Below are 26,819 nucleotides of genomic sequence, written 5' to 3'. Positions count from 1 at the left end.
TCCATTTGCCAAAATTTCTTCCCGCCAAAATTTCTTCTCTTAATGTAGGTTAAAAATCTTCCCTATTTTCCTGACTAAAGTGCTGAAAAATGGAGTAGTATTTCCCTGATTCAAGATCAGCTCGGCATTTGGGAGAAAACTGCAGCGCTGTAGAATTTGCTATCTCGCATCTCAAAAACGACAATAAAATATATGAAATATGTATATTATACTTTACTCCATAAGTCCATTCTCTAATAATGTTAGGAACAAATTCCTGGCACCATTCCAGGTTAATTCTCTACGTAAGTTTAATTCATTTATGACGTGATCAAAGTATTCAAAATAACAATCGGATTCGGAATCTTCATGTAATGAATTGTTCACATACCATTCCATTTCTAAAAGGTCATCGTTGTCCAATGGAATTTTCTGGTCTGTTTTCCCATGTTTTGGAAAAACGTAAAGGGAGTTTGGTCGACCATTGACTTCTGAGAAATGGGAATTCCTGATGTAATGAGAATTCCAATGCTCCATGAACTTCTCAAGATTATTTTTGATTAAGGGCTGGAAGCAATACAATGCACAAGCTTTATGCAAAGGAACTTCGGGATTGTAGATTTCATCCACAAGTGTTTAGAAAAACTGAATCATAAAACTTGTCTGAGATTTTCGTAACTGTGACCACCATGCTTCAATTCGCTGGTTGTTGTGTGATGTTCCATATATATGAGCTTTTATGCCAGAAAACTCATCATCATGATTCCGTCTTAAGTAAGACTGCATGGCAGCAGCAATAACATTCTCTGTACCGCAATCTGTTCGAAGACGCAAGGGAACGAATCCATTTTCATGAATTTTACCTACTAAAATAGAAGCTATTCGTATCGGGTCATTGTTCGATGGAAGTAACCTTAGCCAGATCAGCTTTCGACTGTAACCATCTATGCATCCGTGAATTGGGAAACCAAAAGGCTTCAATTTGTCATATCAATCGAAATGCCAGCAACCATTTGGACCAAGAGAGTTGTATACTCTCCTTTTTAATTTCCGGGTTCGACGTTGATTGACAGCTTGTGGGTTGACTTCTTTCGCCATTTCCATTAAACGTTTGCGAGACACAACAATACCCCGGAAAATACGTAATTGGTGCCACATCGCACGATATCACATTTGCGAACATTGTTTCAATTTGTATTGCATTTCTCAACTCATTATGACTCACTAAGCGGTTGTTCCGACTAAGGCCGAGATCCCTGAGCCGTCTCTTTAGCGTGGAAAGGCTAATTTCGATGCCGTCAAGTTTCAAATGTTCCAAAATTTCTGCATACTCATACCCACTTTTAAAAAGAGCAGCAATGCTTTCCTCTTCACGTGTTGATGGGATTTTATTACCACAATTGCGACAGTACATTCCTTCCAATAATTCAGCTGTGCAGTATATGCATTTCATTTTCGTTTTGTTTATTGTATTTCTTATCCTTTTTCTGAAAGAGAAAAATGAATCAATGTAATGGTAAGAAGCCTTTAATTTCAATCATTGGATCATTAGCTCTGAAAGAAAAAGTATCATCAGTCTCAACATACTTTGTTAGACCCCTATCCAAAATAACATAAAATGATGATAGAGACTTGCAAAGAGATCAGAGCGAGTATAAAAGTTTACTTAAAAAGGCAATAGTTTTTGTAGAATCATCTTCAGGACACGTCATACACACCAGACAAATCTGATAACTATTTTTTTGAAAATATCGAAGAACTATTTCACAATATTTCCAATTGAATAAAGTATACTCTTTTGTCGTCAACGCAAAATATTACTAACAAGAAAATGCTAGTAAATGCAACAAATCTTCCACTACAAAGCTATATACAATAAAGTATAAGTTCTAGTACGGAAAATAGAACTAGAGTTACTAAAACAGTAGTGCTATTTAACTAAAATAAAATAAAAGCAAAATAGTAGAACGTACTGTACCGTTTTTTTGAATGGCAAATCAAATAAGTAAAGGAGAATAACAAATACTGCCAAAAGATGGTGTAAAAATTAAAAGCATAAACTTCAGGAACGTACAAAGCGTAATATAAAATCTTAAAAAACTAACTAAGGCGAGACAAATTTAATTTGTTGTTCTACGGGCAGATCGTTAGAAAAATATGAGTCGGTCGGTCAGTAAAACAAGAATAACATTTTCATTAATCAGTGTGGGTAAGGTGCCGAAAGAATTTTCCAAAAAATATCTGGATCAAAAGTTTTTTCATCTTCAATGAAGTTCATAATTCATTTTAAGTGCATGGAATGCCAGATTCTAGATTTATCCAGTTTGTGGCATGAATTTTCAGTTTTTTTCAAACGTAATTCTTACAAATAACTAGCGTGTAAAATCTATTGTAGTGGAAATTCAAGATTATTATTTTTTCCATTTTAGCAAAAATAGGGTCGTAGAACAATAAATTAAATTGGTTTCGCCTAAGTACCTAAAAAAATAAAAACCAATATTAAATCAAAAGAAATTTAAAAACCGTAATTGGGCTAGGACACAGGAAGTTGAAATATTTACATTGGGCTTTTTCCAGAAAATGTTCGTACACCCCGGGTGGAGGATATATTGTCCGGGGGGTAGTAAAAATTCGTCAAATTTTGCCTTGTCCAGGGGTAATTTCGGGTGTCCGGGGGTCAGCTGATGCTTTTCCGGGGGGGGTTGAAACCCGTTGTCTTGAGGGTCAAAAGTCACTTTGTCCGGGGGGTAAATCATTGAAAATTGTTTCACCCCCCCCCATATACAATTTTTTTCTGGAAGAGCCCATTGGTAATTTACTCTATGCTTCCATAGTATTGATAATAATATCCTACAAATTAGTACCTGGCAGGAGAAATGTTACCAGGAACTTTAATTTGGTGGATTTTGACTAAATGCACAAAATCCACCAAATCGACCAAATTTTCTTTCAATAAAGATTTCTTCCCTTCAGGTACAATCGATATACATAATGCACACATATATAGTGAAGATATGTAATATCTGTCATTTTAGAAAAAGAAAAGTATTGATATATAAATAACTCAAACTGATAAAAACGAAAAAAGTTAAGAATATTTTTGTTAATTGTGTGTATTTACGATTTTTTTGGTATATATACACAATAAAAAAGAGGGAACTATCTTTCCAACAAGGTATTACTTTTTATTACAGCTCGTTTCTTTCGAGAGTAATGTATAGAAATGTGTGGACTGCCGGAACATTTTGAATAGACTTTTAGTATCATAGTCCCTAGTTTTAAAGTAACCTTTTACAAAATACTTTACTTCCTCATCATAAAACTATATACATTTTAAAGAATAAAACATTTAAATATTTAGAGCTTTGTTTTCATGGAACAAATCTGGATGATCCAGGATGATCAAATTTTACTGTATTCATAAGTTTGGTAAGACATACATCAGTAAACCAGGATATATAAAATTCCCAACTGAAAGTAAGTCAAAAATTTAATACCAAAAACAAAATCTTCAATAAATCTGTAAAACAATATCAGTTGATAAATGATATTCAACACAAAAGTCAATGTAAATTACCCATTGGTAAACCGAAATGTTGAGGGAAACTGGAGAATATTTGTGAAGTCCTGACTGAGATCGCTCAACAATGAGTAATCGGTTTGTAGCATCAAAACGGAGCTGCAAGTTTGAGCTCTGGGCATTCGTGGGTTTTGATTGCCAACAAAATGGATTGAGATTTCCTCTGGCAGAAGATCTCCACCTGTCACAAATCGCAAAAATAATGCAAGATCTTTTTTGCTTAGTGTTTTCAAATATTTTGTTAAAAAACCATACACACGAACTTTATCTGCATTATCCTGTATTGCCCTTAAAGAATTTATTGTTGCCCGAATTGTTGGCATTTTAGATTGGTAAAAAGCTTTTAAGTTATCTTTGGTGTCAAACGGAAATTTTTTGAATTTCTTCAAAACTTTCCCTAGGCAATTCGCAATGTATCTAGGCTTTTGGATAAGCTCAGCATGAGCTATTTCAGTTAAAAGTTCAATGACATTCTCAGCTGTTGGCATCCGTTTGGATTTGTAATCGTCAACATTACCTCCAGATCATCTTTGATACCAACAAAATCTTCTTTTCCGACTTTGTTCATTAGATCTTTTTCGTCCAAAGCCACATAATTTTTGAAAGATGACAAAAGATCATCAGATGTTATTTGTTCTTTTCCAAATATGCAAGAACACACGAAAGCAAGTGAAAAGCCAAGAGGAAAATAACCAACGTCTCTTTTTACAAGGTAGACTAACATTCTTCCAATGGCATTCCATTGTACCCTCCCCATGTCATGCCTTATTGTTGGAACTTTTTCTTCCCTTCCAGTTGAGTTACCTACAAAAAGATCTTCGAAGAATAAACAAAATGCCTCTGTGGTAACTCCGATTCCGATTCCCAGTTCCTCTTTTCCATTTGGCGCGATGATTGTGATGTCTAATTCATGTGATAATATGTTTGGTTCAGTGAAGAGTTCGATTAGCTGATTTTTGCTGTTTAGTCTGTTCAACTTGACCTTTCGCTTGATAACTATTTCATCTTCATTTACACTGTTGTTCAATTCTGAAAGATTGAGAAATTTAAAGGCAGTAAAAAATGTATCACATAGTTTCTACCCGCCCTGACCTTAGGGGGGGGTCTGAGATTTTCAAAGAAATTCGTAAGGGGGGGTATTTTGATTTCCTATTTCCTAAGGGGGGTTGGCATTTGAGGAGGGGTATTGCTAAGTAAGGGAGGGGGGTCTCCTCCAAAATATGGGTAAAAATTGAAATTTTCATCTCAATGAAAAAGATTTCGCCTGCGGCGCTAAGGAGTTTTAATGTACTTGTATGTTTTGGCAATGAGAATTGTATAAATTTCTATACTATATATACTATATAATATTACTTCTCATTTATTCCACTTCGATGGTTGCAAAGTATAAAACAACACTAAATGGTTAAATGTTACTATATTTACAAGAAAGGATTAATGAAAAATGACTAGCTACTGTAGATAAACTAAACTCAAAAACTAAAACTTTAACATAAATTTACATTACAACAATTTAAAAATCTATCTTTAATATATAGCAACAAAAAAAAATATGGTTCAAAGTTTAAAAAACAGAGCTAGTCAGAGCTTCAATTCAGTAGGTATAGAGCTTTCATGATTTGAAAACAGACATTGCATTGGTTTACAAGACTAGAGAAAGATGCCAACCATCCACACGGTTTTTTCGATTTATGAAAAAAATAAAGTATTTATAATTAATTATCTGACCTGTGGGAAACGACTGATAAAGTTGCTCAAAATGAACACAGTAAAAGTATCGCGAGTAGTATTCCAAAATTGTGATCCTGTTTTACCTAATGGGGATCAAGGATAAGGCTGAATTAAGTTCACTTAGTCTGTTGTCCGAAATGAAGATCCTGTTTTACCTAGCATGGATCTGACAATAAAGGGAGACAAGATAATTGAATGGAGACAAGATAATTGAATGGAATCGAAATTTATTAAACGAATAACATGAAAATCGATGGATTGCTTTGGGGTAACATTGGGGATGTGCTGTGTACCTTAACTCTAATCAAACAAGTTAAGCATAATTTCCTGTGCACTGTATGGGCTGAGCAGCCAGGACAATGACACTAGGCATCGCGACAAATGGGGTTTCCGTGTTTTGACGTCAAAGAATCGAACGTCAGAAAAGACGGGGGTAAACGTTCGAAAATATGTCAAAAAGAAGACAAGAAAAATAATTTGTGATTTTTCCTAAGTAACAACGCTTATTTATTCATTTTTCATACTTCTTTGATGGAAGAAGTTTATATTTTTGAAAAGTAAAATACTTTGTCTATCATTTACTCTTTTTTTGAGCTCTTTACTCCAAGAATTTCTCATTTTGTCAGCCGTTGAACTTCAGTGCTTTTTCGAACAAAATTCTTAAACCCTCCTGTGTTTCAGGGTTCATAGAAAATCGTGGGCATTTCTTTATCTTGCTAAGGTCCATCTTTCTTTGAAATTCAATCTTAGACCTTTCCAAAAATGTATAACAAATACAAAGTTTCAGGTCTGCGATGCGGTGATTTTTCACTTTGAAAAACAGAGACATTTTTCCTTGAATTCCCCTAATGTTTGTTTACATGTCAGGGAAAACCCGCATTTAACAATAGCAAAAAATTAGGAGGTCCAAACATTCGAAAAGTATAATCAAAGGGCTTTCCAAATATGTATAGTGTTATGGGGTTTCCTTTTGAAGAATGTGGTGATTTTCGAACAAGAAGAGATGGCATAATAAAAACTTTTCTAAAATCTAGATTTTGACGTAAAGGGCATAGGATATTTTGGCATGAGTATTTAGTTTTTAATTTTATAAAGAGTTCAAAGCACTTAAAAATCCAAAACATATTTTACATTGATCAACAAAAGTAAATTAAACATCGAGCTGGGTTTGATTTTCAAACTAGCAGCCTAATTTTCAAATATTACTGGAAAATAGTCTTACTGGATGAAGAACTTCGAAAAAAAAATCCCTTTTTCGAACAAATGGCCGGCAGTTTTTTCTAGCTACTCATTATTTTTTTGCCATTTTTTCACATTTAAATTCTTTCATCTCCAAATTAAATAAAAACTTACTGGTCATCCTTGGGAGTTTTTGATATCCAAAATTGAATCACCATTTGATAAGAATAAATTTTAGATAAACAAAGGCTACCTTCGATAACTGAATTTCGAAGGCAGGAAAGTCTACTGTGAAAACTGAAGCAAACAAAGCATTCCATTTCTATACATACATACCTCTTTTAATCGAATCTCAATTTAATTAATTTTACAACTTTCCTTCATTCTCAAGTTTTATTTTCAAGAATGAGAGTAATAATTAAAGCACGATAAGGTTTTATTTTTTGAAAAGCTCAATGTGTTCTTTTCAAAAGCAAGTCTCAAATGAAATTTTTTGTTTTGATTTTGATTGCAACATTTTCGAATCTTTCGAATGCGTGACGCAATTTGATTGGCACAAAATAGAACGCGCGCGAAAAATCAATGCAATGACTTCTTCTCTGAGATGACAAAAATTGCAACACCAATTTGGCGCGATGGAATGTAGGAGGTCCTAAGGTTACCGAAGGCAAGCCAACACCCCCAAAGTCACCCCAAAAGCAAAAACGACAACATAGCATACACCGTGGATAGTTGCTGGTAATACAACTTCACTATTCATATTGGTCCCAATAGATAGAAGAGATAAGTGTTAATGTGTGACTGAAATTGTGTTTGTTATTGTCTGAGCTTCTAGAAATCGTAAATAATAGTCCCTGACCCAGGGTCTTAATAGGCAGATCTTTGAGTCAAGAGCACCCAATAACTGTCCAAGAGTGCAAAGGCATGACATATTCAAAAACCGTAACTATGATATCGATGTTGGTTATTTTGGGAAAGGCTAACTCAAAAGGTTACTCGTTGAGGGACGTGTTAAAAATTGCCCTTGGATCAGCAGTAAATTGGTTGGAATAATGTCTCAAAGCAACTACTGAGCATAATTGATAGGAAAGAGCAGGTGATCTAATTGTTTTAATGGTTCAGGTTTGTTTGCTTGATTTTGACAGGCATGGAGGAAATTTAATACTGAGGGTGGGAAGTTGGATAACTTAACTGCCAGGGAACAGGCATGTGTACTTGATACTCAAAAGTACATAATTCTCCCCCTTTCTATATATTTTATCTACCCTTCACATTCTTATGTTTAACATTCTATTGTTCTTAAACAATAGAACAATTATTTAGGTACCAAAAACTGAGCTTCCATATACTTAAACGCGGTTCCGGAAAAAAAATAGCATCTGATCCGAAGGATGCTACTAGAGAGGCAGATTGAAACATTGTCTTGTGGGCAGGTGAAAATCCAGGATAATGTGAAGGTGTTGAATTGTGACATGGGGCCTGGGCAGAGTTACCTTAAATTGTTGGCTTCACATAGAGTTGAAGATATTAAATCCAATAAGTGAGAAAATTAACCCAGCATGTTGGTAAAGAACTCTAGGAATTGTACACTTGATAGACTTGAAGAATAGCTTGCAATTGGCTAAGGAAACAGGATGAAACGTGAAGGGAGTAACACAGTTAGGTTCTTGTCCCTGAAAAAGAAACCAAATCCCAAAAGGCACGTCAGTAGACAAAGCTAGGAAAGTAAAGACACAGTAGGGGTCAGCTTAAGGAATTCCCATTCTAAGAGCAGAGGAAGATAAACCAATGGTAAGATCTTCTAAAACTCCTGGAGAAATAAGATGAGAGTAATGGTAGGAGATTAACTAAAAAAGTAAAATAGACGACAATGGAAAAAGATGAGAGCCTATTAGGGAAAAAAGGAGCTCGTGCTTGGTACATTCTTCTGATCTAACTGATATTTAACAATATTTGAAAGACAAAATTCTTGTTTGTCAGTAGTCTGTTTTAGAAGGAAACTAGCTGCACTACATAACAAAATGTACACAGCTTTAAGCCAATAATTTCACAATATAAAAATATAACTTGCATTTTTATTGTTTACTTTGTATTCGAGGGTTCATATCTTGCTTAAAAGTGTTGATTAAGTTGACCAAAATTACCAGCCCCCTTTTCTTATTTAAACCCCCATATATTCCAATCCCCTCCTGTTTTAGGAAAATCTTGGTAACCCCTATAAAGACCCCAAATCATGCTTCCCATTTTGAGATACATGTGCCTTTTTCCAGGTCCTGGCTGGACTCTTGCCCTTAGCAGAGCAGGAGGGAGAGAAGTGGTTGCTGCAAAGTAAAACTCCCTGTGTTTTGGGTGGTACATATTTATACTTAACAGCAGACTGACCGAATTAGTATACGATTAAGTTGATCAAGGTTTCCAAACTTCTCCTTAATTGACCCCCTAGTTTCCCAGCTAATCAAGGTGTCCCCCTTAAAGGCCCTCTCAAAATTTGGCATCCTCCGCAATAGGAAGGGGGTGTGCAAAGCATATTCTAGTGCCAGGAAACAATTTAAGTTAGGTCCCTTACATACAGATTGAATATGACCCTCCGTTGAACCCAATGTAACTTGTAGAGAGTTGTGTAGGCAAGCAAGAGACTGAGAAGGGCTTTATATCGTGGTATACCAGGCACAGCCGAATGAGCTCCAAAAAACTTTATCGGTTGAATGAAAAGGGTCCAAGCTAGGGACCAAGTAAGAAAATCTTAACTTCTTAGTGCCTCGAGTAGTTGCTTTGATCGAGGTTCTTGCTGACCCTGAAAAAACTATTCCCATAATAGTAGAGGGCATTTTGTAAAATCGCTCGACTGTTTTGTTAGAAGCACTTGTTATACATTTTTGGAAAGCTAAGGGGTAGGGGAATCGAAATTACTATGTTTCCAATTTTTTTTCGGACACTTTGGTGTGATTTTCGGACAAATATGACGGTCTCAGGCCAAAATCATAGGGTTAAAAATTAATGAAACTTTTATCTCGATAAAACGGAGACCTGTTGAATATTTTTGGAAAGCTCTCAAAAGATTAGGATTAGAGATATATTGCAAGTATAGGTGATTTCAGTACCTAACTCGAGATATTGAGCTTCAAAAAGCGCAAAAACTGGACAAAATAGCTGTTTCTGGCTGAAAAACACTGTTTTCAAGGGTCTAAAACCAATAGATCGTCCGTTAAAGAGATCACAAAGGAGTTCATCAAGAAAATGTCGAAAGGCAACGTAAACGGCACAATAAAACTACTCAGCAAAAACATGAGCAACGGAATCCTTCCTCTAGATGATGTGACATTGAACGCGCTGAGACAAAAACATCCGCCACCTGAGCCAGCCGATCCGGATATTCTCCTCGACGACACGCCAATCAAACTTCACCCGGTCAGATTCGACGAAATCAACGGTGATATGATAAGACAATCGGCATTGAGGACAAAAGGAGGGGCAGGACCTTCAGGACTGGATGGCGATGGATGGCGACGCATGCTTTGTTCGAACAGCTTTAAGACCGAATCAAACGATCTATGCACGTCTTTAGCTGAATTTACGAAACGTCTATGCACCACTATCCAATCGGATGGATCTCTTGAAGCCTTCCTTTCCAGCCGGCTGATCCCCTTGAACAAAAACCCAGGCCTGCGACCGATCGGTATCGGCGAAACACTACGGAGAATCATCGGCAAGACAGTACCAAGATTGCTCAAACAAGACATCACCGATTCCGTCGGTTCATTGCAAGTATGTGCCGGCCAAGATGCAGGTTGTGAAGCCGCTATTCACGCCCTCAGAGAGATATTCAACAAACACGAGTGTGAAGCCGTGATGTTAGTCGACGCATCAAACGCCTTCAACGCAGTCAACCGTGAAGCATTTTTGCACAACATAAAAGTCATCTGCCCCTCAATTGCAACATTTGCCTCCAATTGCTACAATACACCTTCCAGACTCTTCGTCCTCGGTGGTGTCGAAATCCGTTCATCCTAAGGCACCACGCAGGGTGATCCCATTGCCGGCCTGCTGTACGCTATCGCAACAATCCCTTTGATTCTCTTCGCCGCTAGCGAGATACGTAACACCAACAGCAGGATATGCCGACGACATATTCGGAGGCGGTACGATTCGTGGGCTCAAACGAATGTGGGATACGATACTTCGCTGGGGCCCCAAATATGGCTACTTCCAGCGCGCAGACAAAACTTGGATCATCGTCAAACCACAACACCTAGAACAAGCCCAAAAAGAATTCAAAGACACAAATATCCACATCACTACCGAAGGAAAAAAACACCTCGGAGTTTGTCACTGAGAAGATCAGCACCTGGATCGGCGAAATTGAGCTATTGTCGGAGATCGCCAAAATCGCCCCTCAAGAAGCCTACACTTGCTTCACGGCAGGTTACAAACACAAATTAAACTTCACCATGAGAACCATCCCCAACATTCAACATCACCTCTCAAAGCTAGATGAAACCATCACCAGCAAGTTCATCCCAGCGATCACAGGAGGAATTCATCCAAATAACGTAGAGCGCGAGTTGTTTACCCTTCCCCCAAGCCTAGGTGGTTTGGGAATTCCCAAGTTCAGCGATCTGGCCGAATCCGAATTCCGAAACTCAGAATTGCTCACCGAACAGCTCCGTAAGAACATCATCAAACAAGAAGAAAACGAAATCGACAAAGATGAAATTAAGAAATTGAAAGCGTCATTCAAACTCAAACGCACACAGTCTCATCGACAGAAGTTGGAAAACATCAAGAACCAATCACAAGACGGCATGAAAAAGCTCCTCGAAATCAACCACGAGCCTGGATCATCCCTCTGGCTATCCACACTCCCCATTCAAGACGAAGGTTTCCAGCTCGACAAGCAATCATTTTGGGACCTGATCAAGATTCGATACGGTCACCAATTAAATCGTTTACCAAACGTTTGTGTATGTGGATCTTCGTTCAACTTGGAGCACGCGCTGACGTGCAAGAAGGGTGGCTTTGTCACTCTTCGCCACAACCAAATTCGTGACATTACTGCGTCCCTCCTGGCGCAAGTCTGCAAAGACGTGAAAGTTGAGCCAGCGTTGACTCCACTGTCAGGAGAGAACTTTGAAATGAAATCTACCAACACTCAAGACAATGCCCGTCTTGATATTGCTGCTAGGGGATTTTGGATTCCTGGCCAAAAGGCATTTTTTGACGTAAGGGTTTTCAACCCAATCGCCAAACGGTTCAGGAACTCCAGCATCTCTCAAGCATGCGATGTCAACGAAAGGGAAAAGAAACGTACGTACGGCTCCCGTATCCTACAAATCGAACACGGATCATTCACGCCAATCGTTTTCACCGTCATGGGCGGCATGGGAAGAGAGACAAAATGTTTTTATAAGAGACTTAGTGAACTTCTGTCTGAAAAGCGTGACGAAAACCTGTCAGTCACAACGACTTGGGTAAGAAGAAAGGTGAACTTTGCACTATTGAGTTCGGTCCTCTTGTGCCTCCGCGGCAGCAGAACTCCATGGAACAAAGACCACCTCTCCTCTTCACTCACGAAAAGTTCGAGTGACTGTGAGGTTATTTGCGCTTTTTAATTCCTTTATTGAAAAATTTCTAAATTATTACTATTGACTACTTACGTTTGAGATAATATCAAGATCCATACCGGGACTGGCTCCGGACTAGTATTTTTTTTACATAGATTTTCTTTTCTTTTTTAAACATCTTGGAAGTTATTTATGAGGTAAAATTTGTATATAATGCATAATATAATATTGCATAATAATATATAACGCAAAAAAAAAAAAAACCCACACCGCCATAATTGTAAAAATAAGTCAATATAATTTCTATCAACAATTTCTCGTAAAATTTTTTTTCCAACATTCTGATACCAATCATGGCTGGAAGCATCATGAAAAGTCATTTGCTATCCCATTTGCCATGATATATATGAGTCAACAAATCAAACAAAAACCAACAAATCATGTCACATCGTGTTTATATGGAGTAACCAGAAAGCCAACCCACAAGAAGGGCCATCTTCCTTCATTATGAAGTGTTCCAAAACTATTGGTAGGTTGTTTGGAAGTAACGAAACCCACACAGTTTGTTTTATTTTAAAGATTTAACTTGAAAACAAACTGCATTTTTCCAGCAGAAGCTCATGTTTCAACCTGCTACATAACAATTGTCAGTCGGGTCTGTTACTAACATGTAATAGTTTTATTATAACCGAGCTTGAGAATCGGTGCGGAACTTGTAACATATATTATGTGTATAATTATATCAGTCTACTTGAATCATGATACATTATTTACATTTCACTGGATGCATTTTTGCTGTGAAATTATCCGCAAAATTCGCTGACCGCGTTTCGAGACGGAGGCTAATGTGTTGAAGCTTCTTTAAAGAAGATATACGTAAATTAAGGAACAGCATGTTAAGTGAAAGAGATTTGATGTTAATGGGTTTCCTTCTATCCCAAAAATCGAAAACGGGTGATAGTATTCAATGTTTTGCTATGACATTTCCAAAACTCTTTTGACGACAATGTCAGAACATTTTCACGAGAATGGCCCCGTTTCGCGTGTACATGGCGACACCAAACGACGTCCACACAATGATTTTAGTTTCGAGACGAAAGAAATGGCCGTCAATTTTATCGAGAACTTTGCGCTCGCAAATGCTGTACCTCTTCCGGGTCGCGTACCAAACCACCGCGATGACGATGCTAAACTTTTTCTGATACCCTCGTTTGAAACGAAAGAGAGCGTGCACAACCAATACAAGGTCTTGTGTGAGAAGAATGGCTTCGAATTTATGGGTTTTAGTTCTTTTTGCGAGTTATGGAAATCCGAACTACCAAACGTAATTATTACTAAGCCGATGGGAGACCTTTGTTGGGTAAGCAAGGGAATGAACGTCTATTGAGGTCACAATTTGACAGTGACGACGACGAAGCTGACGAAATAAATGAAGCGCACAGACGACATATTGAGGAGTCCGTTCAAGAGGCACGGTATTACAAGTTGAACGCGCAAAAGAACATGCTGTAGGTTTAACGGACGCATTTTCTCAAAAAGCGCCATGCTCTTCCGATATCATTGCTCGTTATTGTTGGGATTATGCCCAGCAAACACACCATCCGGTGAATTCTCTTCAACCAGGACAAATTTATTTCAAAACGCCTCGGAAATGTGCAATTTTTGGTATTTGTAACGACGGCATAAACCTTCAGTACCTTATAGACGAAATTTGTACCACTGGGAAAGGGGCTAATACGACTGTCAGCTATCTTCACCACTCTTTCAAAACTTATGGCATGGGAGAAAAGGGTGCATATCTACACGTTGATAACTGTTGTGATATGATTAATTAGTTTTCAAATTTTACTTTTCTGTGCTTAGTTGGAGGGGGTATTCTCAGAAAGAAATTAGTATAAAGTACTCTCTGTAAAATGTTAAAAATGTTAAAATTTTAGATGTTCTTACAAAAAACGTTTTAAAAGTTCAATTTTAATTTACAACCTTTTTCATATTGAATTGACACGGATGTGGAGCAAGATCGGTCAGAGAGAGGTTTATGTTTTATTTATTCAGCACAATATAACAACAAGCCACCGTCCTGATATGAAACATGTATCTGATATGAAACGGGAACACTTATGTAAAAAAATCCTTTAAACCGATATATCTTCGCTTCTAGAAGATAGAAGCTCCTACTTGTTTGCTCTTGAAAGCGTGGGCGTCAATTAGAGATCTGAGCCTCGGGGGATCAAAATCCATGATCTATATAATAACTAGCCGTCCCGGAGTCGTCCGAGACGACTCTTTACCATGATAATTAAGCTCGCTGTCATTATTGGAGAAATTAAATGTTTTTCTTACTTAGGCGAAAATAAAAAATAAGTAGTGTTTCCGGAAACCGGCTGGATGAAAAATTTTTTTTCTGACTATGGGCTCATCTACATGGGTTTATCATAAAGAAAATCAAGTTGACCGTTAAAGCTATCAAACGTCGTTTGGTTAGATATTCCCGCTTGTAAATCAAGTTTTGTTCGTTAGTAGATGCATTAGTATGCAGGGCTTACTTCATATTGTTTGTAAATTAAAGTTATCTTTCAAGTTCTATTTCAATGATCTTAAGTTATCAAAAATAGCAAAAAAATAAATTTTCCGGCCGGCCGTATGAGAGCTTTTTTTCCTTCACCCGCATTCCGGAAACACTACATTTCCTTATTTTCACCTTACCTTTCGCGTGCCAAAGTCTTAATGGAAGCACCCCCGTCCGAGAATAATTTTCTGTTATTTTCAGAAAAAATCCTTTGTTTTCTCGCTACGCAAGTTTCTGCGTAGCTAGCCGTCGATTCTATTAGTCTGGAACACCGGATTCTTCAAGTCGTTTATACAAACTAAATCCCGTAACGATAATCGTATTATCATATAACGCCTATACTACTGTATTACTTGCATTATAAACGACTCCAGCCTACATCATCTACTTCTTCTTTCTTGTAGCCTCGTATGCATTTCTCGACGTTCTGCTGGCTCTCTCGATGTCATTTTGATAGTATTAGCCCTCGACTTTGACATCTTTACGGGCACTATATATGACTGGGGAAATAACCTTTCCTCGTCGGTTTGAAATGAACCAGTTGTAGACACATGGAACCAAATCTTCCTACTTATCTTTTAAACTCTTCAGTTTACTCAGAAACTACTCATTTTCATCAAAAGATTCTGCCAGCCCATACTCCCATGCCGGACCGATCCTCTCTACATATACATTCTTCATTAACTGGCTTTTCACTGAAGATTGATCTTTTTGCGATTTTGCTGTCTTCCCCCAATAACTTGGAAAGCTATCCACTTTAAAGATAATGATTAAAGGCTGCGTAGTTTAAAAAGTAAGGCCCGTTCTGTTTATCTGTGCCGTATCTTATTATGATAAAGCACTCAACTGCCATTTTGCTAAACCTTTTTTAGGGCGATAAGGTTATCAAATTTGCATTAGTCAGAGCGGTTAAAATAACTAATTGTGGTTCAAAAAGGGAATTTCCAATAGGAAAGGAATGGCTCGTTGTCCCATCTTCTGGCTCATTTTGTCATTTTTTGGTTCGTTGTGGCTCGTTAAGCTATTTTCTGGCTCGTCGTTGTGTCATTTTAGAGAGTGTCGTAGTGACTCATAGTGCCATTTTGTGCCTGATTGTAGCATTTTCTGGCTCGTTGTGCCATTTTCTGACTCCTTGTGGCTCGTTTTGAGTCGTTATCTGGCTTGTTGTGACTCGCTGTGGCTGGCTATGGGTCGCTGTGGCTCGTTGTGCCATATTCTGGCTCGTTGTATCATTTTCTGGGTCGTTGTGGCACGTTGTGGCTCGTTATGCCATTTTCTGGCTCGTCATGGCTCGTTGTGCTATTTCTGGCCCGTTGTGTAATTTCCTGGCACATTATGGCTCGTACCATGATACTCAGGGTAGGGGAAAGACGCTTGACTTTATCTCGGAGACGGAACTTTTATTGCCTGGATCTGAGGACTAGCTTTGTTGCAAAGGGTCCTCGTAAATTTTTCCTGCCCTCAACAAATCTTTCAAAGTTTGCTCTACAAAATCTTTGTTTTGACGGGATGATTTATTGTTTTTAAGGGCTCTGACCATAGTGAATTTCTCATAATTGTCGTGTTCACAATGTGTTTTCTGATTGATGTCACCAACAAAACTATAACATGTTATAAATTTTCTGTTAGACCAACGGATTAGAATAGGTGGATTAAGAACTCATAGAAAACACTCCTCGTTAGGTTATCAAACTTTTTTACGAGTTTGCTAGCAATTAAAACTTGATAAGTTGTAAAAAAGTTGTAAAAAATCATTACTTTCAACATTTTCATTGGTCATTACGTATCACGTGGTACATTTTAAATAAGAAAATGCACTTTTTTAGCCCTTTCTATCCAATGCAGAAATTAGCCAAATAATTTGAAATTTATTTTCCTAATTCTAAATACAGTCTTCTTTCACCAGTATGCAACCCATTCGTGACCCATCGATAGTTTCTTAGTTATAGACCATACGTTAATTTTCACTTATCTGAAGATTGCCATTGACAAAAGATTAAAAATTTACAATAAAACTGGTCTAGCGTTTGTTGATGCTAAAACTTAAGTGCAGGATTTAAAATATTTGCAAAATCATCAAAATTGATCGAATCATAGGACAAATTCGTTTTCGAAACTGTATAAATTGGAAAATTGTTCTTATAAAAACAATGAAAAAACTAAACGAGGAGTGCGCAGAGTCATTTACAGATTTTTCTTGTAACAATGAGAAGACAATGGATCTCTCTTGGGAGCAACGAGAGAAGTTAATCCACCTATTCTAATCCGTTGGTTAGACAAACTATTCAGGAATCTGAAAATTCAAAAATTGCATTGAAAAAATTTGATGTTGAAGAAAATGAAGACATTTGCGAAGACAAGTATTTCAATTTTGAGGAGCTTATTTTCGGCGAAGAAAAAAGATTTTGAAAAGATTTCTGCACTAGATGGTGTATCTTTAACCAAACTAACAATAGATTTTCGGAAAAATTTTTGTAAAAGCTTCTTTGTCTTAAAATCTTGAAAATAATGGCTTTTGACCAATTTTTCATCACAATTATTTGCACAAAAAGAGTCATAACTTTTGAAACATCAATTTAGAAATTTTTTCCGAAACAAAAGTTTTTGTCTCCAAATCTGCCTATTCGATCTTTTGACTATGGTCAGAGCCCTTAAATTCAAAGGGCGGAGGTATTTTATATCCGTATTTTATAGTCTCCAAAATATGCGGACTAGCCTCTAAAACTTCCCTCCAAAACTGAACGTGTCTTCTCAAACTCCCTTTAACCCTTGACCTCTTTTCAAAGCATGATATATTTTTCTGGTTTTCTAGAACATTGCTACTTGGAATTATAGGGAGATATTATATTAAAGAAGACGAATGAAGAGTCTGTTTGGAAGTTGGTTTTATTTGATGAATCTCGAATAAAAAGTCGATCCATGATATACCCTACAGTCCATAATAACTGTTAACCGCTGTAGTTAATGTCAGTATCCACACGAATGGCATTCTATAAAAGAAAGATAGGAACATATATTTTCCTGGTGCGATATTGTTGAATCAGTAGTTAGATAAAATACACGTTTTTATGAGAATATCCAAAACTTTTGAAGCATTCGCGATGTTCTTAACTTCTTGACTTGTAAGCCTAAGAATGTTCTTAATATTTTGGCCATCGAAGCCTTTGTTTTTATATAGTTTGTTGTTATAAAAAAACCGTGTATGTAGTGAGAGCAGGGATATGTTATAGCGGAGCTGGATAACGCACACTTAAAAAAGCCTTGTTCTATCTCTGTCCCTGACATTGAAATTTGATATGATATTTAACTTTTTTAATTACAAACTCGTGAAATTTGGATTTGCTCTTAGCCAATGATTCTGCTGCTGCATTTATCGTTCACAATTAAAAACTTTTAATTATTTCAAAAAATTTCAAGTCAATTGAAACAATATTTGTCAAAATATTTACATCCGAAATTTTTAAAGAGAAATCATAAAAGCTTCTCAAATTCATAACACACGCTGATAAAAATAGATTTTCATTTACAAGGAAGCTTTTGGGGTATCTTCTACAAATATTATTTTGATGAAAAGCGGGAACATCATAGCAAAATATGTGCAAACGTACTGCATGAATACTTTGTCTGCTTCATTTTTCTTATAAGAACAGAACACTCAAGGGGACAGAGATGGATTTCTATTATCAACAGTTTACAATAGAAAAGACAAAGAAGCAATCCGCTAAGGAATTCTCGTCCTTCATCCAGCTCCGCTATATCATATCCCTGGTGAGAGAATACAGAATCGACTCACATAAGCGACGAAAATCACACGTACCTTCACAAAGGAGACTTGTGGGTTGATAAAGTCTAGGTCGTCCACTTTAGGTATTGGAAATCCTTTGTTCAACAGTGCTATAAAAAAAGAATGGAAAGTGTATAATTTTAAGAGAGCTAAGCTATGTTAACAAGAAATTAATTATATCAATCTTTATAAAAAATATTTAGGATGCGTTATGTTGGGTCAAGCTGGAGTTTTTACAAGTTCTTTGATGACTCTGTTGGTCGTTAAATGTTGAGACAAGCGATTGTCAAACGCGTCATCCCTATATTGTTTAAAAATAACCAATCAGTTAAGCATCTTGTAAAAACTCCAGCTCATCCCGTTATGTTCTCTCACTCTAGGGTCTCTAGTAAAGTTAACATATTGTAAATAACCCCTTTTCCCTTTACCCGATCTCTTCAAGGAGAATTTCTGAAAGTTTTTGACTGTTTTGAACACGGATTTTGCACGGATTTTGAAAAAATCCCAGAACTTACGATTGGCATTTTCGATGATCAACCCTTTGACAAGCATCTTGACTGATGGATCATCGATTGGAAGCTAAAAGAATAAACCTATTTTACACCCCAAGGCAAATCGAGTCTTGACAATTTCAACAAAATAAATGCAACAAAGTGCAAAACGCTAAATGAAAAAGCGGCCCATTGAGCGTAAAAGTAGCTCCCTGTTGACGGCGACCGTGCATTACCTCTGTATGGTCTTATACAGGAGACAAAAGTTTTGATGACAAGGAAGATGCAAATAAACTATTATTTAGTTATCTCATTTGCACAGGATCATGTTTGTTCCATTTCAATGGCTGAGTCAACAAATAATAGCGCATAGGGAGGGAGTTTCTGTAGTAATATCGAGTTATCACTTTTTTAACCAGATTGCCAATGCTGTCTCTGACCGAAGAAAGAAGCTAATACTTTGGGAAGTTCATTTCCATATGGTTCTGAAGTGAGCGTCTTCTTATCATTTTAAAGGGAGAGATCCCTTTAACTTGCTTTTATTTTTGCGATAACAAAAACTTACATTAACTTCTCCAATGACAGAACCTCCAACAGAAAGCCCAAATCTGTGAAGAAAAAATCAAATACAATGAAAAATTCGTCTGTGAAAAGTGATGGAAAACCAGTACTTCATGAGCCAATGAGATTTTCCATTGACGATAATTTTTCATCGACTTTTAATTTTTATCAAATCGTAATCGTTTAATTTTAAAAAAGCCGATGCTTTGATGCTTAATTTTAATTTTGTCAGTAAAACAGTAGAACAGTAGAACAGTAGAACTTTGAAAATTTTGATTGTGAATACCCAGCATTATCTCCTTTGTACAAAATTGATGACTGGTTCCATAATGCCGCATTGGCTAAAAGACTTTGACAATATTTTAAGAAAAGGTTACCGGTTTTCTGGCATTTTGTACCCTCGGAAGCCCACAACGAGAAGAAGATAATAACATACGTGAAATCAACGATATTTCCACCAACATTGAGTTGCTTATTGACACTCTTCACAAAGACTGAACCTTTGGCATCAACCGTCTGAAAAAAAGACTCTGTTTATATGTGTTTCAAGAAAATGACGCCAATAGTAAGTTTAAGTATAGGAAGGTATTCGCCGCGACGAACAGAATATTTAATGGCTAGTGAAAATACGCAACATGATTGGTTGAAACTCACTAGCCTAAGCATTTTTTCATTCGTCGCGGTGATTTGCATCAAAATACCTAACCTCAATAATCATAATCAGTGTTTTGAACGCCCTGGTGCTAGTGAGTTTGTAAAAAAGATTTTACCAGCCAAAGTGGTCATGAAATGGAGCTCTTTTTTCATTTAACTTGAATAAAAACATGAAATAAGGAACAATGCAAACCAGGTCAAGATAGAAGACAGGTAATTTGCTTCCATCAACTTTATCAACAACGACTTTTACTCGAACATCAATGCTGATGCCAATGTTGCCAGGGCTGATGGAGAAAGACGGTGCTTTGTTGGTTTGAATCTCAAACTCCAATGGACGGTTTGGGAAACGTTTGAAGAGCTATTTAACAAAGAATAGATTGAAAATTTAACGGCGGGAAGTAAGCCTGTGGAAGAAGGGCTAACAAAACAACATTATGCTATACTATGCTTTTAACAACACTGTCCCACTAACCATATGTAAAATTTCTGGGTCTCCGGATAAAAACAGCAATCACTTCTATTCAAAACACCCCTGTCTCACAGCCCCGGCGGAACTCCCTTTCTCAGTTTGGATAAAAACTCCAATTGAAATCCCAATGGGAATCTAGAGGGGACGGTTTTGGAGTGCAATTTTTAAGCATCGAATTTCGAGAGGGGATGAAATCAATTCCAGAATATTTTTCCGGACGAAATTTTTGCCAAATTTTCAATTGGCGAAGGTCCCAAGGGCTCTGTTACACAGGCGTGTTTCAAATCTTAGAAATCAAATCATCGTAAAACAATGAAGATATAAAACCGCTCTGGAAAGTTGACTTTTGTGGTTGTTACCTCAGGAATGAATTTTTCGAAGCTTTTTGTGTTCAAGAATGGTTTCACATCCTTGGGAATCTATAAAAAGAAAAAGGAAGAAGAAAATTTAATGAAAAGAGATGCAAAACATTCCCATATTATGTGACTTCTTTAAAATTGCATATGGAAATAAGGAAATTTTCGCATTAAAACTGTAGTAACTTACTTCTTTTGTAAGTGGACCGACAAGCTTCTTTAATAGTCCAGTTTTGTGGAACACATCTCCAGCGGTATTCAAAGTGTAGTCTGTGATCCAGACGTATGCCATTTTAGCTGATGACGTCACTGTATCAAAGGTCGGTGGTGTCACCTTACTATGTACAGGGTTCTTGGGGTCCAAGAATTCACCCTATAAATGACATAAATCATCAAAGTATACACTTTATTGCTTTTAGCTCCCTCCTTTTTTTCCAACAATTGAAGACCTCTCACCGGGTCACTGCTTCCAGGTGCTATAGTTATTATATAACCCGTTGTGGTAAACGAAACATGAAAGACTGTGACATGATGATAACCTGTCAAAGGGACTGGCACTTCATGGACTTCAAAATAGTTTAACTTACTCTCAACAAGAAGTCGATGTAGCTTGATGTGGAAATTGGACTTTGAAATGCATAGTTGATGATTGCATAGTTCTCGATATTTTGTTGGACTATAGAAAAATTGAACATTACGTAGATGGCATTGCTGAGACAAAGTCTATTAAGTAGTATAAGTTGTTCCAAGAATCTATTGGACTTTTGAAAGACTCCTTGAGACTCCTTGGTTTTGCTCTAAATTACTTTCTATAGAAAACGGAGCAGTTCCGTTCCGATGAAAAAAGTGGAGCGAAACCGTTTCGATCTGTTTTTGCTTTGTTACGTCGTCTTTTTTGACGTTTCGAATTTTGACGTTTACACTTGTTTTGGAACTGGAACCGGAACTTCTGAACATGTTCTTAAGAGTTTTGATGCACAGAGTAAGGGAGATGTAACGTAGCCTTGAGAAGATTTGCTTGACTGCTATTGAGGAAAAAGTTAATTCTATTAAAACTATATCTTGAGAACTACAAATTTAAAAAGTATTCTAAGGGGTCTTCTCGTAACAATGGTAATTTCAAGATCAATCAAACTTAAGTTTGTCCGGGCGAATACGAGACCACTTTGGTTAAGATATATTGAAAAGGGTTGAGAAATATTGAAATGGGTTGAGCTGATATTTAAGGTTCACGCAAGTTTGGCATAAACAAATTTGAAAATTCTACAGTTTGACAAATAAAAATTCTCTTTTCTAGTTTGCTAAGTTTCTTAATAGTCTGCATGCCTGACTAGATTTTTAACAATTACCTGGGAAACCTCGGAGAAATCCATTTGCTTCATTATTTACAAGTTTACGTCCTTCGTCGCATATCTGAAGATTATAGAAATTATGGGTTACACATGATGTAATCATTCTCGGAACAGCCCAATTTTGGTTATGTATTTGATGGAGGGGAAAGGTGAACTTAATGTGGATCTTAGACAGGTTTATTATTTAGCAGCTTAAACACCAGAATGCCCGGAGGTGCATGATATATAATTCTAGATTTATGCTTTAGATTCCTGTTTTATTATGGTCTGATGCTAATCGTTTATCCAGTAACATAAAAACGTGGTGCAAACGTACAAACGTACCACTTTTCTAAGAATGTCTTTGATTTTTCCTTCGAACAGTTTTGCGATACCATTGAACAAGAATCTGGAAATTAAAAATCCAGATCAAATTGAGACATTAAATTAAAAGCATAAAACCAATCCGCAGATTGTATTAGGCCCATCCATTTATATGGTTGATACAGGGGATTAGAAGATCTTTTCCTAGAGATCCAAAGAAGAATTGCCAGGGGCTCTAAGAAGTTTTTTTTATTTATAAAAGACAGGTTTTAGTTTGTTCCGCACTCTCTCACTTTAACCCTATTATTATCAGGCTTTTTCGGATTTTGTATTCTCAAGGGGGGGGGTGTTTTCCACCAGCCTTGTATAACTTTTGATCTAGAAAAGGTATGGACTTGAAATTTGGCACAATTGTTCTCTACCATAAAAGGAGTTCATAGAAAAAAATAGGTTGAAGGTGATGACGTCATCACAAAGTTTCACAATTATCGCTGACCAATGAAAAAGTACTATTCAATAAAATAGCAATTAAAGTTGAAGGAATTGAGATTTTTCAATTCGGTTTTAAATTTCTAAAAGCCAAAAAGAATATCTTTAACATATTTGCCGGATTTTAACATACTAACAAAATCGAGGTTTAAAACCCATGCAGAAAATGAGTAAATTTTTTCAAAAAACAATGACGTCATTTTTGATGACGTCAGCAGTTTTTGAAATTTTTTATAATATTTTTTTAAATCTATCATTGATACCTAAAACCTGTCAACATTTGAAGTCAGTTGGATGCCTAGATCAAAAGTTATGCTAAATTTAAGATTTTGGGATTTTACAGGGTTTTAGCTGGATCTTATGATATGCCTGCACAAAAAAGTAATAAAACCTGATCTGGTCGGTGTATAATTGTAAAATTTGGTATACATGCTACTAATAGGATTATATTAAAAGTAAAAAACTTTCCGAGTGTTAAAAAAAATTTTCAGTGAGCTATTAGCAAAAGAGTGCCAGCCTGGTGGAAAGCACCCCCCCCTGATAAAAATAGGGTTAAGGTATCATGAATAATTTTCCAAGAGGGTTTTTATCAGATTTAGTATCCACGCATTTCAAGAATTTTTTTTTACCTGCATTGTGATGACCCCTGTTTCAGTGACCATTTATTTAGCGAAGTAAGATACCAGCAATGTATTCTAAATTACTCACCCTAAGTTTCCACTGAAGTCTAAATCAATATCACCAATAGAAGCAGAGCATGAAGCCACATTCAGTTGTGGTTTGCCGCTTTGAGCGCCTGAAATAAACAATTAGAAAAAAATATATGTATTCCACAAATGATGGTATATGGTCGTTGATGACGACGCGCCTGAATTTATACAATATTTATAGCAATCGTATTTTCGCACTCTCTTCAATTTTTAATATTTCAATTCCATAATATTCAACACTTAAACCATTGCGCTGACGAGTATCTCGAATTAAGAGCTCGATTGAAAACTAGTCTCCATAATTCGAAATATCCATAACTCAAGCAAAATCACGTTCCCTGAGGGCTTTCGAGTTATAGAGGTTCTACTGTATTACTAACCTATATTGATTCTGAGAGTAAATCCGACACCGCTAGTCTTGATATCCACATTTCGTGTGTCTGATAACTTCACCCTATAACACAAAGTTACCCCTGAATCATTCACTGTTGCGGTCAAATTAGCCCAAAAGGAAGCCTTGGTGGAAAGTCATCAAACAACATCGATTTAACCCTGGCGAAAAGAGATGTTGATTTTTTTAAGCCGATTACGTAGAAAGTAAAGTATCTAATAGTCCCCTCTGAAAAAAATCCCTAGTAAACCCCGTATCTTTTGAAATAGAATATGAAAACGCGGGGGGGAGGTGCATTCGATTTAAAAACAACCATACGTGTGGCCCAAACTTAGGCCTTCAAAATCGGACCCTTAAAGTGCAGGGAAAATTTTGCGAAATTTGAGCAAATTTGAGCGAAAAATCGACCCTTATGGTCAGATTTTCGAGATTTTACACCCTTAGAGTGCAATTTTTCTCATTTTTGCTGGTTTCGACCCTTACGGTGCACTTTGTGAAGCTTAGAAAATATACCCTTGAGTGCCCCACCCCTGAATGAAATCTAAAGATAAAATGAATAACTATTTTGAACCCCATACGTTTTCATTTCATTGCTTAAAAGTCATGTCTGACTAACATTACATCACCATAAATCAAGTAATATTAGGTGACATAATTTATTAAAAGCTCAATATTCACTGGGATAAAAAAGTAGGTTTAAAGGTTTCAAGATAATAAACATTTTTCAAATTTTAATATCATGCTATTCTTAGTAAATAAATATTTATTGACCCCTTACCATCCTTTTTGATATTTGACTTGAATCCTTGCAGATGCTGAGACATAAATACCACTCATAGATAAGGAGAGTCCTCCATTTCCAGCAACTGGTTGCACATTGTAACCACCTACACGAACCGTTCTCAACAACAAACTATGAGTATGAAATTTACGAAAGTTTAAAAGATAATAAATATTATGCATAAATCATCGATCAGCTGATAACCCATCAACGCATACCGACCCCGGGGAATGCAAAATGGGTGAGGTACCTTTTACATACCCCACAACTCTCTCAAACGTTATTAAAACCCATTAAAATCAATTCCTCTCTCAAAAAGCCATGACCTCGGAAAATTTGGAAAGAAACTGGCGAAAATGAAAGAAAATTAAAAAAAACGCATCACTAACGATCCTAATAATAATTAAAAATATCTTCTTTCCAAACCAAAGGTTAATTTTTGATTTTGATACACCTCGCAAACCTATTTTTCCCCAGTTTACCACAAAATTTGTTTAAAAACTTTTTTTGCTCTCCTTTTCGTCAAGTTAGAGACAGCAACAGACTTACTTTGAAGCAGAGTAGCTGAATCCACCACTACCGCCACTGGCTGTTGGAAGTCGTTTGTTCGTCAATTCTTGCTGCAATTTCTTCACTCCAATTGAGGCACCTGGAAGAAAGATATCAGAAGCTGTTGATGTTGTTCGAATTGTTTAAGTCAAAGTAATCGTAAATACATTTCTGGAAAGTTCGTCCATTCAGGAATATAAATCACAATATCTCTAAGTTTCTTTTAGACTTTCCAACCCCTTGTAATTTTTGAGTTGTTGATGTTTTCGTAATTTTTGGACTGTTCTGGTCTGTTAAAGAATACCAAGGTAGTCGAATAGACTCCTCTGGCCAATTTTCTAATGCGCAGAATCAAATCTCAAACTTTTCTTCATCGAGAAGCCGAAGAATTCTATAGTCATCTTAACTGGATTAATTCACGCGAAGATTATAATAATTTAAAACCAGAATCTTTGCTAAAACCCATAGAAAAAAGAAGAATTTAGGTCAAAAAGAGGCTACATTAATTCGTTAAATTCTATTCCCGCAAAAATTTTCATTTTCTGTACTCGCGAAAATAAATCCCGCAAATATTACATTATTTTTGAAAAAAGACTTTCTTGCGAAAATATCTTCTCCTAAAACTTCTTCACTCAAGTAATGAAAGGGCATAGATTATTTATATTAAGGTCTTAAAGTCGATATTATAAAACTAAGACTAAATATCGAAATTGAACATTCCTGTAAACTACCAACGACACAGTGAAGAAATATTGATCAAATAGAATTCAAATTTCCAACCTCCCTTGTACTCGAAACGATCTCAGTTTTAGGAGTCTATAGTCTAAACTCTTTTCTGTATGAGCATCGGTAATTTCTTGAGGAGGCGAGACCGGGACTTACTATAGCTCATTCCACGATGGGTTAGACGAACTTGAGCGCCACGTGGCACTGCGTAAATCTGATCGGCCGTTAGGGCGGCTGCAATGCAAATGCTTAGCAATAAAACCAACTTCATTTTCACTGCACCAACACAAGCCAAATGAAATGTTAACTGATTTTGACACAGTATCGAAATTCATTTTATATATTAATCAAGGTTTAAGTAAGAGTCCAGCTGTATTTGATAATCTGAAATTAAAATAAATTTTAGATCAAGCTGAATTTGAACATTTGCGTGTTTGTATTTTGTCAATAAACCATTTATGAAGATTTCTAGCAAAAAAGCTGGATTATTTTGAAAACCCACTGATATATTAAAGTGAAACATTTCAGTTTTCTACTTTTCAACAACATTTAGAGGTCATTTTAATTCATTTCGGAAATTAATTTCACTTCCACTGGAGGT

The 26,819-nt window shown here is 36.5% G+C and overlaps 1 protein-coding gene and 1 pseudogene across 1 annotated transcript; both read right to left on the bottom strand.

Moving 5' to 3' along the window:
• Window positions 1-3,552: 3,552 nt before the first annotated feature.
• On the bottom strand, window positions 3,553-4,919 carry LOC136805436 (uncharacterized; annotated as a pseudogene).
• A 12,577-nt stretch (window positions 4,920-17,496) lies between these two features.
• Window positions 17,497-26,602, bottom strand: LOC136805424 (bactericidal permeability-increasing protein-like). Its single transcript, XM_067062010.1, has 16 exons — window positions 26,375-26,602; window positions 25,493-25,592; window positions 24,941-25,075; window positions 24,152-24,225; window positions 23,770-23,857; window positions 22,594-22,657; window positions 22,267-22,330; window positions 21,505-21,593; window positions 21,108-21,290; window positions 20,921-20,980; window positions 20,283-20,450; window positions 19,872-19,951; window positions 19,440-19,482; window positions 18,899-18,962; window positions 18,417-18,493; window positions 17,497-17,589 (listed from the first exon to the last, which is right to left on the bottom strand). The coding sequence occupies exons 1-16, from the start codon at window positions 26,487-26,489 to the stop codon at window positions 17,548-17,550; spliced, it is 1,446 nt and encodes a 481-aa protein (XP_066918111.1). The 5' UTR covers window positions 26,490-26,602; the 3' UTR covers window positions 17,497-17,547.
• Between the last annotated feature and the right edge of the window lie 217 nt (window positions 26,603-26,819).

The sequence above is a fragment of the Clytia hemisphaerica genome, unplaced genomic scaffold, assembly GCF_902728285.1.
Source record: "Clytia hemisphaerica strain Z4C2 unplaced genomic scaffold, Clytia hemisphaerica genome assembly, whole genome shotgun sequence".
Classification (NCBI taxonomy): domain Eukaryota; kingdom Metazoa; phylum Cnidaria; class Hydrozoa; order Leptothecata; family Clytiidae; genus Clytia; species Clytia hemisphaerica.
Note: the sequence above shows the minus strand (reverse complement) of the source record. Positions and strands in the feature narration are given on the sequence as shown.

Excerpts from the sequence above, each read along its gene's own strand:
- LOC136805424 (XM_067062010.1), bottom strand. The coding sequence starts at position 26,489 with ATGAAGTTGGTTTTATTGCTAAGCATTTGCATTGCAGCCGCCCTAACG. Across the intron at positions 24,226-24,940 it reads GTCAAATATCAAAAAGGATG|GGTGAAGTTATCAGACACAC; the intron begins GTAAGGGGTCAA and ends TTTGTGTTATAG. Across the intron at positions 21,291-21,504 it reads ACATCGACTTCTTGTTGAGA|GGTGAATTCTTGGACCCCAA; the intron begins GTAAGTTAAACT and ends TGTCATTTATAG.